The sequence below is a fragment of the Apis cerana genome, linkage group LG7 (genome assembly GCF_029169275.1).
Source record: "Apis cerana isolate GH-2021 linkage group LG7, AcerK_1.0, whole genome shotgun sequence".
Lineage (NCBI taxonomy): Eukaryota > Metazoa > Arthropoda > Insecta > Hymenoptera > Apidae > Apis > Apis cerana.
In genome coordinates this window covers 4,594,042-4,611,582 of record NC_083858.1, presented here as the reverse complement: position 1 = coordinate 4,611,582, position 17,541 = coordinate 4,594,042, and the positions used below count along the sequence as shown (strand labels likewise).

The window sequence follows — 17,541 nt, the reverse complement described above, 5'->3', positions numbered from 1 at the left end:
TAATAATCTACCTTATAGTATAATAATCATATGATAAATCATATATTAATATACTGATATAATTCTATAAATATATAATATATATATATATATATATATATATATATATTATATAAATGTATATAATAATTATATAATGTATATAAATAATATTATTATTAATATTTATATATATATATAAAAAATAAACATCATAAAGTTAAAAAAAATAAAAAAAATTAGAATTGAATAAAGAAAATAATTTACGCTCATTTTATTTCTCTATAATTTTTATTAATTATAATTATTTCTTTAAGTTTCTTTTGATTTGTCTTAAAATAAATATTTAATATAATATTTTCACTTGCTAAATAGCTAATCAAATTACATCTAATCTCTCATGTATATTAAATTCATCGATAAATTTAATTGCACATTTTTATATTTAAAGGTAACATTAATATTAATTATTTCAAAATTCTTGTATTCGATATATTTCTATAAGGAATATATTTATATAGAAGAAATGTGATATATTTGGAATATTAAATTTAGAATACTATACTACTAAATATAAAGAATTAAAAAAAACTAAATAAAGAACTGATGTTATTATAATGTAAATAGTAAGCGTAAATGATCTGTTAATTAATGAAATTTGTAAAAACTATAATTTTAATATTTCTATTATTTATCGATGAAAATTTAATTTACAAAAGAATAAAATCTCAATTTTTTCAATAAATATTTAATCATTGAAATCATAATTAAAATATGATTAGAAATTTAAATTATTTAATCTATTCATTTTATAATTTTAATGAATTTTGTAAATATTTTGAAAATATAAATGTGATACAAAATTTTAATTTTTGTTAATTCGGATTATTGAAAATGAAGGTAATTTGAAGTACTTATGGAATATTCTATGTTCATATTAAGTAAAAAGAGACATCGATTAATTAATTTATAAACAAAATGATTAGTCATACATCTAACAATATAAGTTTTGATGAAGATTTTGAGAAATAATGATTGATTAAGTAACAATGGAGAAAAAAATTTTATTAAACTTGGAAATTAATATTTATTTAATATTATTTTTTTTGTACTTGATTTCGCAAGTTTGCAAGAAAGAATAATTTTGATTTTAATAAATATTTTGTTTTTTTGTAAATTGAAATAACGATATTCCAAATTATTCATATTTTAATAAAATTATATTATTTTGCACTTTTTTTTTAATTAAACCAAAGTTTCAAATATTTTATATTTTTTTATTATTATTCAGAATTCGAAATATAATAATTTATTAGTTATCTTATAATTTTATTTATTTATTATTTACTATATTATATTTTTTATTATTATAATTTTATTTATTTTTAATAGTAATAATTTTTTTTTCATTTTATACAAAATAATATTCCAAATATATTGCATTTCCTTTAATTTCAATTAACAAGTCTGATAATTTTCATACTAGAATTTTTTAATATTATTAGAATTGAATTTTTAAATTGTTTTTTAAATAAAATATAACTCTAAATTCTTAAATATTCTAAAAATTTCTTGATATTATGATAAAATAGTATAATATGTTTTATTATTTAAATATTATTTAAATATTACTATAGTTGATCTTATTCTCTCGTTATACAATTTTGATTAAAATCATGATAAAAAAATATTTTTTTCAATATAGAAGAATAATACTGATGAAACGAAGTATATCATTATTTCGATATAAATTATATGTTATACTAATATTTATTTGTTATATTATATTATTAAAATACAATATTTAAATTTTTATATTAATATTTTAGAAATTGTGAAATTATAAATTAATAATCCTAACTTCTTAGAACATATTATAACATATTATAACACAATATAACAATATATTAAAATCGACAAATGGCATAAAGATATTGAATCTCAAGATAAATAATCTTGTGATAAAAAAATAATATAATAAAAAATATTATATCATATGTAATATTATAATTTTAATATTAAATATTAAAATTCAATGATTTGATTATCTAAAGCTAAGAAAATCTATAAGAAATATTCAGAATTCGAGATCAGTACTACTAACATCATAACAATTTCTTCAAAATTTAAGGAATCTTGTAATCATTTAAAATTCGAGAATTAATTAAATAGTACACAATTCAAAATTTAATTAGAATTATTTAAAGCATAAAAGATTTCGATCAAAGTAGTAGAGTCCTTAGAATTGAAGAAATTACAATTTAGAACTATTTAAACTTAGAATTTAAAAGATTTAATTAAAAATAATTCTTAAGTAAAAATTATCTAAATCCAGATAATAAGATTAAAATGATTAAATATTTTTTATGGAATTTAATTAAAGAAATCTAAAATTCGAAATATTCTATTAGAACACAAATTATTCATTTATATTTCATATTTTTATTCAAATAGATTTAATTTTTCGAATTCTAACTTATGTTTTTAATTTCATCTCTAATAAATAAATTACCTGATTAGAATTTTTAAATTTTATGTACATACAGAAAATCTTTTAAATTCTGAGTGTTTTTATTAGATTCTATCGTTATTCAAAATATCTTTCTTAAGATTCGAATGTTAAAATCGTTCATGTTTTCAATAACTGCAACAAGATTACTTAAATGGCTTCATTATTTCTCAATATTTGGGCTTCTCTGTATAAGATTTTAGATATTATAATTTTTTATACTTTAAATGGTTTTGGATAAGTTTTACAAATCCTAATTATTAAAGCCAAAAGATATTATTGTATTGTTAATTGATTCCGTGTGACTTCTCATATTCATAATTTTCGAATGATATGATATGTTATGAAAATCTAATCTCTCTATTATGCAATTTTAAAATATCGAACATAAAAAAATCTAAAAATTCTATATTACTCTTTTTTCTTTGAATTTAAAAATAAATTTTAATCTTAAATATATCATATCGTTATCATTTATTGGATATTGAAAAATTGATATGCAAATAAATATGTATTTGTATTGATATAGTATTGATTTATATTTGATATAGTTTAGTACACAATTTTTTAATTTAAAGTTAATCTAATGTTTTAAAAATTAGTATAAAAGTTAAATATTTTTAATAATTCTTCATCAATTTTAAATATAACTGAATATAACAATTAGAACAAATAATTAAGCATAATAATAATTATTTTATTTTATTTTTCTATTAATAATTAAAGTTTTTAATATTATATGATTTAGTCTGATTTTGGATGACTGAATGATTGATGAATTCAAAAAAAACATTATCTGATTACTGGAAAAAATATTTGTCAGAAAAATCGATCAATGTTAATATATTCAATATCATATGTACAATATTTTTGAAAAATCGATTATAAAAGTCAGAAAAAAATATAAATATTGATTCATTAAAACATTAATTGAGAAATTATAAGCAATTTAAATTTAAATAAAATAAGATATCTTCATCATATTATTGTACTTTATTTTTGTCTCATTTTAACTAATTCAAACTTAAATTGTTTATAAGTTATCTTAATAAAGAAATTTCAATTGATATTTTTATATAACAACTTTTATGTTTATTTATGTTTTTTGTGTATATTACTTTTGTGTTTATTTTGATCTTTTTGAAAAAATCGATCTTCAAAAATATTCTGCAAATATATATAATCCAAATATATTTCGAATCGTTCAAATATCTTGAAAAAATATGAATAGCAGGAAAAAATATTTCAAACAGATACTATTTGATATAAAAAAATACATGACGCAATAATAATTTTTTTATAGATTGATTTTGTAAAAATCATGTGAAGATTAATTTTAATTTTTTAAATAGAATAATTTCTATTGCATTAATCGATGCAACTTGTTATTTCTTAGAAACAAATATTAAATTATTATGATTTATATTATTGAAAAATTTTTGATTTAGAATAAATTATAATTTAAAATTTGTAAAACTTATCATATAAAAAATAAGAAGAGTATGAAGATTAGAATAGTGCTTTGTTTCCTTGATAAATATGATAAATTTTAATATCTTTTATAATAATATCTCAAATTATAATATTTTTCAAATTAAAGATTTTTCGATAATTTAAATAATTTTTTGTTGAAAATAATGAATCGTATCCATTAGTGTAATACAAATTATATAATTAATTTTAATTAATCTAATTAAAATTAGAATATTAAAATATTAAGATTAATTTTCATATAATCTTTATACATCAATTTGTAAAAAAACTATTAATACTGTATAATGTATTTTTCTTTTTTTCATTTTATTATTCTTTTATATTTTGAAACATTTTTTTGTATTATTTCATTTTTGTATTATTTTAGAATATTTGAACCATTCAAAATAAGTCAAGCATAATATTATATTATATTGTATAATATCATTATAAACAATTATATGTACTATTATTAATATTAATTATTATATTATTATATTATTATTATTATATTTGTTATTATTATATGTTATTATTATTATATGTATATTGATTATACATACATATAATATTACTATATGTATATAATTATACATATACGTATTATATATAGAAATAGTACTAGTAGCAATAATTCTTAATTTGTAAATATATCAAAAACGAAAACTTATTATATATAAAATAATTAGAAGAAAGATGCGAAATAGAGAAATATTCTAGGCAATCATAGATCTAGTATTTATCCAGCAAATATCAACACAATCGTATTTATGAGTTTTTTATAATAATTTCTAAAAAAGATCTTAAAATGACCTAAAATGAATTGAATTTGCTATATTATTTATAAAAAGTGGTTACATAATACCCACATGTCTTTTGTTAATAGTTTTATGAAAAGTGTGGCGAATAAAAAATATATAATTTTTTGTTACATTTACATCGTTTCCAACGATTAAATGGTATCTTAATGAAATTAAGATGATAAAAAAATAAATTTTTATATTACAAATATATAAACAACTTATCTAATACATCAAAGCCATGCCAGATTGTATATAAGAAGAATTGTTTTTATTAAGTTAATATTTAATTTATTTTAATTTAATAATGTTTATTTCATAGTATAACAAATAAAGTTTATTGATTTATTAAAAATATAAATATTAAAGTTTTTGCAAGTTTAATAAAAAATTTTAGACAATTTATATCTAATCTTTAATTATGGAAAAAAGTAATTCAAAATATTGATTTTTACAACGTAAAAAAAGTTTCAAAAATCATAGAAAACAAAGACGATTGTTTTTTTAAATAATTTGTATAAAATTCTTCTTAAAAATTAGTAATGAATGAAAAATGAGTAATTGAAAATACGAATTGATGTATTGTATATACATGTATTTTCACAGTAATTTTAATGAATGATATAATCTATATATATATTATTGTAAAAATTTACGATAAACATATTCAATATATATTTATGAAAATAATCTTTTTTTTGTGAAAATAGCATTGAAACTTTGTTTTTTTGTATTTCTTTATATTTTTTTATTTTTATTTTTTTTTATTGAATTGCTTTTTTAACATTCTTTAATATTTTATTAATTTGCAATGATGTCCTTCAAAAGGAAATAAAAGTTAATTGATTCAAATTGCTAGATTTTGTATATTCAGTACAATGAAATAATATTGATAAAATTTTAATGACAATTTTAATATGTATGTGAAAAATGGCTGATAAATTTTCAATGATTATATTGATGTAATTTTGAAATTATTTCAAAAGTTGTATCTACAATTTTTATTTGTCTGAAAATATTTTAATAGATTCTGAGTTTTATTTGTACGAACATATAGTAATAAATAATATTTTTAAAAAGAAGAATAAATTTATATTTGCTTATGATTACTTTGCATATTACGCGATATGATAAATATCATGTAAAGTTTTCAGAGAAATATACATATGGCAATTGAATTTGCATGTATTCTGTGTAAGATTCAAGTGATAATGAAAAAATAAATTTTATGTCTAACACAATGGAATATGGAATTTTTTAATGGATTATTTATGTTTCATTGTATCATACAAAATCATATATTTAATGTTGATTTTAAATTTTTAAAATTGATAACTTTTTATTTAAATGAATGTAAATATTTTGAGAACAATGAAGGAAAAAAAATTTTGATTAAAAATTTTGATTAAATTTTTTAGTAATGAAAGTAAATAAATAATTTTTATTTTATTTTTTTTAATTCTAAAATAAAATAGTATCATTTTTTAATCTTTAAAACATTATAAATTATAAGAAAAATTATATTCGTATTTTCATAAAATTTATGATAATGAAATGAATATTGTAATATAATGAAATTTTTCAGATTTAATGCAATAGAATATAACACATATATTTTAATAGATTTAAAAATATTTAAAAATTTGTATCATGACTGTAATAATTTCATTTCATAGCATCATAATTGATAGTCAGTATATTCATCTAATTATACATATTTTATAGAAATATGTATATTCATTTACGAACAACAATTTAGCATCAATATGACTACTAGCAACTTTTTAATTTAAGTATTTTATCAATAACTGTTATGAGTACTTATTATGAGTATTTATTCATTCATTTTGTTATTGATATATTTATGAAGATTTTATATTTATTAAGTTATAAGCAATTTAAATTCGTATTAAATAAAATGAAATGAAAATAAAATTTGTATCACATTGCTATTTCTATTTTATAAAAATTAAAAAATTGTATTAAATTGTGTATAATTTATTAATTTTTAATTTATTAATTTATTAATAAATAAATTTCAATATATATTTTTATTAAATTTTTTATACCTATTTTAATCTTCAGAATTGATTTTTCAATTATAAATTTTGGATGCGGAAATGAAAAGAAAAAAAAATAAAAAACAAAAATAAAGAAAAAAAAAGAAAAATAATTTAATTTGGATGCCAGGTTTATAGAAATAATAAATAAGAAATCGCACTGTGCTGAAGCATATATTAGATATAGATATATAGATATAGATATATAGATAGATGTGCTATATAAAATTCAATGTATTATGTCAAAATTTTTTTTATTAATATCTCGGAAAATAATAAAAATCCAAACTAAAATTTTATATTCAGGATTTCTTTTCCTTCTTTCTCTTATTTTACCTCTTAAAATTTCAACTCGTTTGGTCATGGGATGCATAGCATACTAATAAATATATGCATTGTTTAATAAATATGTATATTTATTAAGAATAATAAATTCTTATATTAAATTATATTAAATTATACTTTCATTAAAATATTCAATGGATGACCAAAGTTATAATAATCGATTTTACTTGAAATACTCTGTGGATATTGGAATCGATATTACTACTATATTATATCGAATACTCTATTTACTTATAATTGATGACGCAATAACTTATAATGTGAAAACGATTATGTTAATCTATGTAAGTAATATTTAGTGTATTAGTTATATCTTTATATCTAAGCAAAATTCAATATTTTTAATTAATAATATTTTAATTAATATTGTTCGCGGTAACAGTAATATTGTAATGATGATAGTGAACGTAAGTTAATAGCTAATATTTGTAGAATGCCCTTCAACAGATGACATAGCAAGTGGTATATTTCTTAATAATGAATGGAGTGTATTATTGCTTATATGTGCTACTCTATAAAAGAGCTGGATCTCTCATTATTTTACATTATAAATAATCGTGTCCAATGGCCACAATTATTATATATAAGCACGATATAATGTTAGAACATCTATAGTGTTATATCCGGCGATCAGACTACGATGGATTCACAATGAATTTGTTTACAAATAATGATAGATAATTAAATAAAATAGTCTGACAGTTATACTACGACGTGATTACTATGAAACTTATTAATAACGTGTGCTCAGAAAATCTTAGTTCAATTAAGAGAAGATTTCCCGGCGTAACACAACAATAATATTGCGGTTAGTGCCTGATATTTCCAAGTTAGAGAAAAATTTCTTGAATTAAAATGAGTATAAAAATTATAAGTATAGACTAAATTTAATATAAGACTAATTTAATATAAGACTAAATTTTCAAAAATGATAGTCTTCTCAGATAGTATCATCCTTTGTTTAGGCTTAATAGAAATCTGCGAGCGATAATAATAGAAAAGGATTTCTACCAAGAATTTTTTTGAATAAACTGTTTATAAATCTCGCGAGGAATAAGTGATCGCGAACAAATATCTTAAAATAAATTTTAAATTTAGGATTCATCTTTATTCCCTTTTAAATTGTATCCCTATTAAATTGTAAAATGTCAATCAGAAATGTTTTTTGAAAATACAGCTATCAAATTTTTAGAAAATATTAATAATTTTTAGAAAAATTATTAAATTGCATAAAAATAAAACTGTATAATTACAATTGTCATGAATTAATCATAACTCTTGCTTAATACTTTCAATTTTTGGAAAGTTTAGTTGTAAAATCGTTTATTATTTATTTTCAGAAATATGTGGTTATTTCCGACCTATTTTATTATATTTTATAATTACCTGGCGCTCAATCGTTTATTTAAATGTATGATATCGCCTTTTGGATAATTTATCGATATTAATTTAAAATAATTAAAGAATTTAAAATAAAATAGTTTTGAGTTGGTTCCAATATTGGAATTGGATCGGTTCTTATACGAAGTAATTTATGATATAATATATAATAATTAATTTCATTATTTGAAATAATTTGTAATGATGAAAATATAAATGAAAGTTGACTATATGATAACATAGTTGATTATATAATAATAATATAATAATAATAGTGATAATAAAAATAACTTGTATATTGCATATACAAGATATATATATATATATATAAATTTTGGTAGTTATATATAAATCATAGTTATTACTATTTTAACTTGTTATTTATCCTTTATTTATCATTGAATGAAATTAGTTCTTTACGTAGTATTTAATTTTTTCGATTTAAAAATATGTGAAACAAAGAAACAAACATAGTCGAGTTTCGATGACTCAGATGCTAATTTAGAAGCGTCGATGTATAATCACTATGTAATCGATTTATGAATTGTATTTGAAAGAAGAGAAGCCGTAGAAACATATTTTACTATAATTAAGCAATAAAATATAATAAGTAATAATGATATTTGATAAATAATAGTACATATATATATATATATATAATGTAGTCGTATAAGTAATAGTGATATTTGATAAACTAAAAAAATAGAAAGATCGAAAATTGACAATGGTATTTGATTCATCAATATATATATATACATATATATATATATATATATATATATTATTAAATATAATTATTAAATGTCTAAAATTTATTTAAAAATAATTATTAAATAATTATAATTATATTAATATTAAATTATTAAAATAATTAAAAATAATATATTTGTTGAAATGATTTCTATTTAAAAATCAATATTAATCGTATCTTGAATGGAAACTTTTTTCTTAAAAATATATTCTTCAAAAATATGTATATATATTATATATATATATATATATATATATATATATATATATATATATATATATGTATGTATATGTATATATTATATTTTATATTTTAAAAATATATATACTTTGATCAAATATGAATATAAAATAGAAATATAAGATTTTAATTAATACATAATAACGATAGTTTTGATAATACTTATACATAATATTTCAAATATTATGACGACTAAAATATCTCTCAATTATTACTAGTATTGTTCTTTTGTTTAATGTTTTTATATTTTAATTGTAATAAAAAATTTCTATAAAATTTTTATATTCTTATTCTATGTATTTATTCAAATGAAATTAGTTTAGTTTATTTTTAAGGACTAGAAAATAAAAATAAATATATTATAATAATCATAGTTTTAATATATTAATAAAAATTTGAAATTTCTATTTTTGATTATGATAAAAGAAAATAAAATAATAAATTGATAAAAATATAAGATTCTTAACTGATAACAATATAATTAAAATTTTTCCAGTATTTTAAAGCGAATTAGAGATAAATTGTTTATCATACTAGTTACGGATATATTATAATTATATGAATCCAGAAAGCAGAATTTATATGCAGCTATTACAAAACAAAATAAATTATCTAATTGTGATCGATTTATTATATTTAGTACTATTTATTATATTATATTAGTAAAATGTTTTTGTAATAATTTAATTTTAATATTTCGCTCAAAAATAATAATAGTGTCTTATATTATTCAAATCATATATTTTACCTATATTTTACCTATATTTAAAAACAAATAAAAAAAATTAAAAATTCTAAAGTCATTTATATTTGTACAGCATATTCTATATTAATTTTTATTATAATATTATAATATATTATAATATTTAATTATAAATTTCTCAAACTTTTTTGATTTTTTTATTTGTTAAATTTATTATTATTCTAAAATACCAAAAAATAAAATGAATGTCATATTTGTACTTTTTTCTCTATGCATTGAAAATTATTATAATTAAAATTTAAAAAATCATATAGAAATTTTAGAAAAAAGTTAAAAATTAGTGTATCGTCATATATACATATAACGTAATCTATATAATCCATATTAATAGTAATACATATTATAATATAGTATATAAGAGATATTAAAAGTAGAAGAAGATATATAAGAAGAATTTATAGCATTTATATTATTATTATAGAATTTATATTAGAATATATATTTATATATTAATTCATAATAATTTCAGAAAATGGTTTCCTTATATTATATTGTTAATTAATAAACTATATGATTTATTTTAAAAAAGTACTTCTTAAAAAACTGACTAGTTAAATTTATAAGAAAAAATTATTTAAAATATTATCATCTATAATATAATATAATAATTTAAAAAATATTGAAATAAAAAAAAGTAAAAAGCTTTTTTTTGTAACTTCATTTAATATCTATATAATAAATAAAACAAAATTCTTAAATAATTATCTCAATTATGCTCTTTTTGGCTATCTATTTCTAATTACTAAATTGTTATTTTTTCAACATACATTCACAGTCCATAGCTTTTTATATATATGTATATATCTGACAAGTTTAATTTAAATTTCTGAGTTGTTATTAACTTTAATGTTTGATCTTAATTTTTTTATTTGAAAAAAATTTATTATTATTATATTGAATTTCACATATATTTATATATCCAATGAATCAATTAAAAAAATTATTTCATGAATTTTAATTAGCTTGAAATATCTTAATCTGCTTAATGAACATTAAATTAAATTAAAATTAATACATTTTTAGCTAATAATTTTCATAATTATGATCTCAAAATAAAAAGTTGAAAAATATATCTGTAATTAAAATAAGCATAAAAATTTAGGAAAATTATTTTTAAATATTACATATGAAATTTATTATTATAAATTATTATAAATTTATTATATTATTTATTATTTTGTTTTGATATTCATCGTAAATAAATTATAAATATATTTATTCAATTTTATTTCTAAGTTTCAACTAACACAATGCTAAGTTTTTTAATCTGCATTATTTTACATACATAATTATAAGTTATAAAAAAGATTTTTTTATTATCTCAGAACTTTTTTAGCAAATTCAAACATTTTTTATTACTTTAATTGAAATAAATATATAAGAATTTTTGTCAATTTTCTATTTGATATTATAACAAAATATAATATATCATTAATTAAATTTATTATATCTTAATGTTTTAATATATATTTTATCGCAACAAAGATAGAGAAGAATCTAAAAAAAAAAGAACAGTATTTTTTAAATGGTAATTATAGATGAAAAAGAAGAAAAAAGAAAAAAAAGTTAAAAGTGGAGCAATTGTTTCGTGCTATTTAAGTTATAAACCGCACTTTACAATTTACGGAAGTTAAAATAAATAATTCTGAAATTGAAGTTAAATTATTAAAAACAAATAATTCATTTTTTTTTCATCAAAAATATTTTAATCATATATCTTTTTTTTACACCTATATTATAAATTATATAAACTATATAATATTATATAAATATTAAAAATAAATAAAAATTATAGAAAAAATATTAAACTTACTATATTAAACTTAAATCATATAATTTTTTAGATAAATTTATATTATAAAATGAAATAAATAAAGAGCAAATATCATCTTCTGATAATAATCTTAAATAAATCAACAGAAATTAATGAAAAATCAAGTAGATTGTAAATTTTTCAACTAATATTAATATAATAAATTTTTATTTTAAATATAAAACTTATATATGTATATATATATATTTATACTTTTCTTACTTTTTCAATAAATATAAATATTGAAATTGTCATTTATCAGTGTTAAAAAAAAGTTATACTTATATTTATTAACAATCTTGAAAAACAAGTTAACTATTGATAACTGAGTGATTATTTTAATATAATAAATTTCAAAATATTTTTCCAAATTAATTAAAATGTTTTTTGTGAAATATGATATGATTAAATAGTTAACACAATTCTAAATCTTAATTTGTGAGATTATATTAAATGTCAATTAGAAAATCATTTTTTTTATCAATAAAAAAAAAATTAATATAAAAAAATCATGAAAATATGACCAGAAGTAGACATAGAATAAGTTTTGTTTTTGATTAATCGAATCATACGTTAGTGTTATATAATTATAAAATATAAACATATCCAATTTTACTAAAATATTACAAAAATTATAATTAATATTATCATATTCATTATTTTTATTAAAAATAAATATTAAAAATAAAATTTGACTAAAATAAGTTTTTATTTCACAGTTTGTGTTTTGTTTTTTTCAATTTATTTAATATTAATTTTAATTAAATATACATACATAAAAAAAGATTTTTTTTATTTCTTATAAAATTCCTTATAAACTGCTATCTCTTTATGTTTATTTTTTAATCGCAATCTGTTAATTGTAAAGAATAAGAAATATAAAGAAAATCATTAACATTTAATTTATTTTTTAATTTTTATTAGTACATAAATATATAGATATTATTTAAGTAATATAATGTAATAATTTTAATCATACAAATGAAAATATAGTATTATAATATGATATTATATTCATTATCTTTATATTCATATTCTTCATATTCTTTATATTCATTCCCCAAAAATTATCTAAATCTATTTTTTATTATAACATCACACATCATTTTTTTAGAAAGCTTTAACATATCTTTAAATTTTACAATTTTTAACGCTTGTGAATTCATAAATAAACTGATTGAAAATTGTAATTAATATTTAATAAACTATATTTAATATTTAATATTTTCATTTCTATTATATATTATATATATTGCATCATTGCAAAATATGTAATTTTTTTATTCGAAGCTATTATTATGTTGTTTTTATATATCAAATGAATATTGTAAATTTTTTAATTAATAAAAAATTTTTTTGTTTCAGCGAATGTCAAAGACAATTGAGCAGAATTCTTGATGATATGGGAGAGGCTTCTGCCAGGGCTCAAGGTCTGAATAAGCCAATAACTAGCGCCTTAAAACTTCGAGATACGGATCATATAGTTTATTTATTAATGGATAATGAAGCTAATAAGTAAGTTTTTTTAAATTTCTTTCATTCGTTATTTTTTCTTAAACTGAGTCGAACAAATGATTTCTAATGGGATATAATTAAAAAAAATTGGGAAACACGATTTAAGAAAAAAGTTAATTTTAATAAAAATAAATAGTAATAAAAAAATAAAGTAATAAAAATAAGTAATATAAAAATAATATAAAAAAATAAGTAATAATATAAAAATAATATAAAAAAAATAATAATATAAAAATAATATAAAATAAAATAATGCAAAATAATTCAATTGAAAAATGCTTTTAAATAAATGCTTAAATTTATCTATTAAATAAAAAAATATATATTTTAAAAAATATAAAATCCTGCTCAAATAAATTTTATTAATTATTATTCTAATTATTTATTATAAAAGCATGGATAAACCATAATCCTCGTAGAAAGCGCAATTTATTCAAAGAAATAGTCAGAAAGCAATTATTATATTTCCCAGGAAATTCATAGTGTAAAATGGTCGAACGATCAATGTATGAGATATCTCTTTTGAAAGAATTTAGCTCTCTTATCCTCGCAAAATCTTTTCGTTGCATATTCAAAATCTATTACTCAAGTTTAAATTAGGAAACCATTATAACAAAATGAATATAACATTAAATATTTAAATAATATTAAATTTAAAAATATAATAGATATTAATATAAATTTTGAATATATGATACTTAAAATACACCTATTTTTGTTAAATAAACATATAGATATACAATATATATATATATAAATGAAAAAAATAACTTTTATAATCTAAAATAATTTTTTTATTAATTTAAAATTATAATATAAATATTCTCTTTGCAAGTAATTACTTTTTCTATCTTTTAATATTTAATCGGATCTTTTTTAATATATATTTAGTGATATATAATTCTGATTATTATTTAATCAAAAATTTTAATTAATCAAAATTTAATTTAAAAATATAGAAAAGATTATAACATTGGTAGTCATGATGGATTATAATGTTATAGAGTTAATGAAAATTTGATAAAGAATATAATCGAAGAATATAATTATAATTTTTTAATTTTATCAAATGAAAAATTTATATAATACATTGAATGCAAGTTTTATACATGAAAAAATAATTTATATATTTATCATAATATAAAATAATTTTTAATTTAATAAAAAATTTTATAATTTTTAATTACTTTTAATTTTTTTATATATATAAAAAACTTACAATTTTATATAAATTTATATATAAGTTTAATTTTTTAATATTATTTAATTGCGATTAATGCAGTTAAGTAGTTAAGTTAAGAACAATTGTAAAACTTTTTCTCATTCTTATTAATAACTAATTTAAATATTACTTAATATATAATAAAAGTACGGTAATTGAAAAATATTAGAAGATAAGGAAGTAATATTTTTGTATAAGAATTTTGATATTAATATATAATATATAATATATAATATATAAATATATTATATAATATATTTATTATATATATTTTAATATATTTAATATATTTATTATATATATTTATAATATATTTATTATTATATATAATATATTTAATATATAAATATAATATATAATATATAATAGTTTCTAAATATGTAATCATATTTCAAAGTTAAAAATATTACTACCATTCCAATCTCTTCTAATTGAAAACAAAACTCTATTTGATATTGAAATACATCATTTTCAAATTAATTGAAAATTAAAAATATTTAATAATTAACATTTTATTTATAAAAACTATTATTATTAAACATAGACATATAAGATATTTATTTAGAATATTTATAATATTTTGAAAATAACTTATTTCCGAAAGAATATTAAATTCAAAAGTTTAATGGTTTTAAACAAAAAATACAATTATCTTATTTTTTAATTTTGAATGTTTTTGAAATTATTAAAAGATTAATTTTCGTAACATGTTTTCAAAATGCTCTTTATTTTTTCTAATTCAGTTTTTATTTTTTTTTAAATTTTTTCCTTAATATTTAATATAATATTTTTACATTTCTTTATTATTCTATTTCTTAGTTTGGAATTTTCTAAAAAAAATTATATATATAAACATAAATCAATCATAAACAAATTTTAATTCGATTAAAGATTGTTCGAAATTATTTAATTATTTGATATAATTATATAAATGTGATTTTTTGTTTAGTAAAAAAATCCTGAAATAATTAATTATTTTACCTTATATAATAATAATTATTTAATAATTATCAAAGGATTAAAAACATTTTATTTAATTTTCTTTCTTTTATCTTTTATTTTGGGAGTAGAAAAATAAAAAAATTTATTTTATTAAATCTTTTATTAGTTGTTAATATTGATAAATTTAAATAAAATTATTATTTTCAATATTTTCTTTTCTTACAAAAATCTCATATATTGCAAAAATTTCACATACTAGGAAAAATTTCAATACAGTGATATAATAGATTATTTTTATTAGTAATCAAATGGCAAAACATATTCCAAATATTTTATTCTGTGTAACAATGCGAATCTTGTGTGAATTATAACCATGAATGAATAATCATGAATCATTATCGCATGATATTACAAATTTCTTATGATTTTATAGCGGACTGGGCAGTGTAATAGGACTGTTAAAAACTGGATCGAAAAATCTCTTCATGTTCGACGAGACTGGCGCTCATTATCAATTAAAGCCTAGATGCATTCTGGACTTTTATATTCATGAATCACGACAACGCATGGGCCTTGGAAATATTCTCTATCAGCATATGCTTTCCGTAAGTAGTTATGCAACTATTTCAATTAATGTATATAAAATGAATGGTTTCAATCTCATATGGAATGCATATATAAAATTCAATATTCTAAGAAGAATATAAGAAAGAAAAATAAAGATTACATTTAAGAAAATGTAAAAAATAATATTTTAATTTAGTATGAGTTATCATGAGTAATTTATGATAGTTCTAAAATCTATGGCTTTAAAATAAATAGTTCTTGATAGAAAAGTCATGTAAATAGGAAAAAATTAAATAATAATTTTAGAATTGCAATAGAATTAAAATTTTTTTAATACAAATATTGGTATTTTTTTACAATTAAAGCTTGTTAATTCGACTTAGGACATTTAGAACTTATTACTAACAGAAAAATCATATTTTTTTATTATTTTGGAAAAGATTTATATTAATATTAATTACAAAGTATTTTATATCCATATTTGAGAATAGAAAAAGATAGATAAAGAACATTCAATAATCATATATGTTATATATTTAATTCTCTATATATTATATTATTATATATATTATCATTATCCAACATAAATAATATAATATTTTATATATATTAACTCAATGACAGATGTTAGTTGACAAAAGTCAAATTTTTATATATCAGATAATATATCAGATAATATATCAATATATATATTCTTTCTTACACTTCAGTATATTACATTCAGTATATTCAAGATTGATTTTCTTTTCATAAAAAATCTATATTTTACAATTTTAAAATTAGTTTAAAAATATTTGACTATCTGAATTTTTAACATGTGAATTCCATAAAATATCTATGGAAAAATTAATTTTATTAAATTTTATTAAATTTTAGTATTTCTTAAACAAAAATTTATTTATTATTATTATTAATTTTTAATATAAATATTATATTTTTATATTTTTTTATATTAAAATGAAATATTTCATTCTACATCATTTTTGATTTTTAATAATTTTAAATAATATATAACAAATTCCATGATATTTTTTATTTTTTCATGAAATTGAAACAATGCACAGACCAAAATGTTGTAATCGAATACGAATCTCTTTTTTAAACAGAATAATGCTACCTTTTTTTTTTCTATTACGTCTCTTTAAGCGTTCATATAATTTGTTTCTTCTATGTTTACCAATC

General features: G+C 16.5%; 1 protein-coding gene across 4 annotated transcripts in view; it reads left to right on the top strand.

Moving 5' to 3' along the window:
* LOC107994214 (alpha-tubulin N-acetyltransferase) overlaps positions 1-17,541 on the top strand; it is a 32,158-nt gene that overhangs the window by 2,803 nt on the left and 11,814 nt on the right. For all 4 annotated transcript variants that reach the window (XM_062077741.1, XM_062077740.1, XM_062077743.1 and 1 more), the window contains 2 exons: positions 13,479-13,628; positions 16,226-16,397. In XM_062077741.1, coding sequence (XP_061933725.1) covers positions 13,479-13,628; positions 16,226-16,397 — 322 coding nt within the window. The remainder of the gene's footprint in view (positions 1-13,478; positions 13,629-16,225; positions 16,398-17,541) is intronic.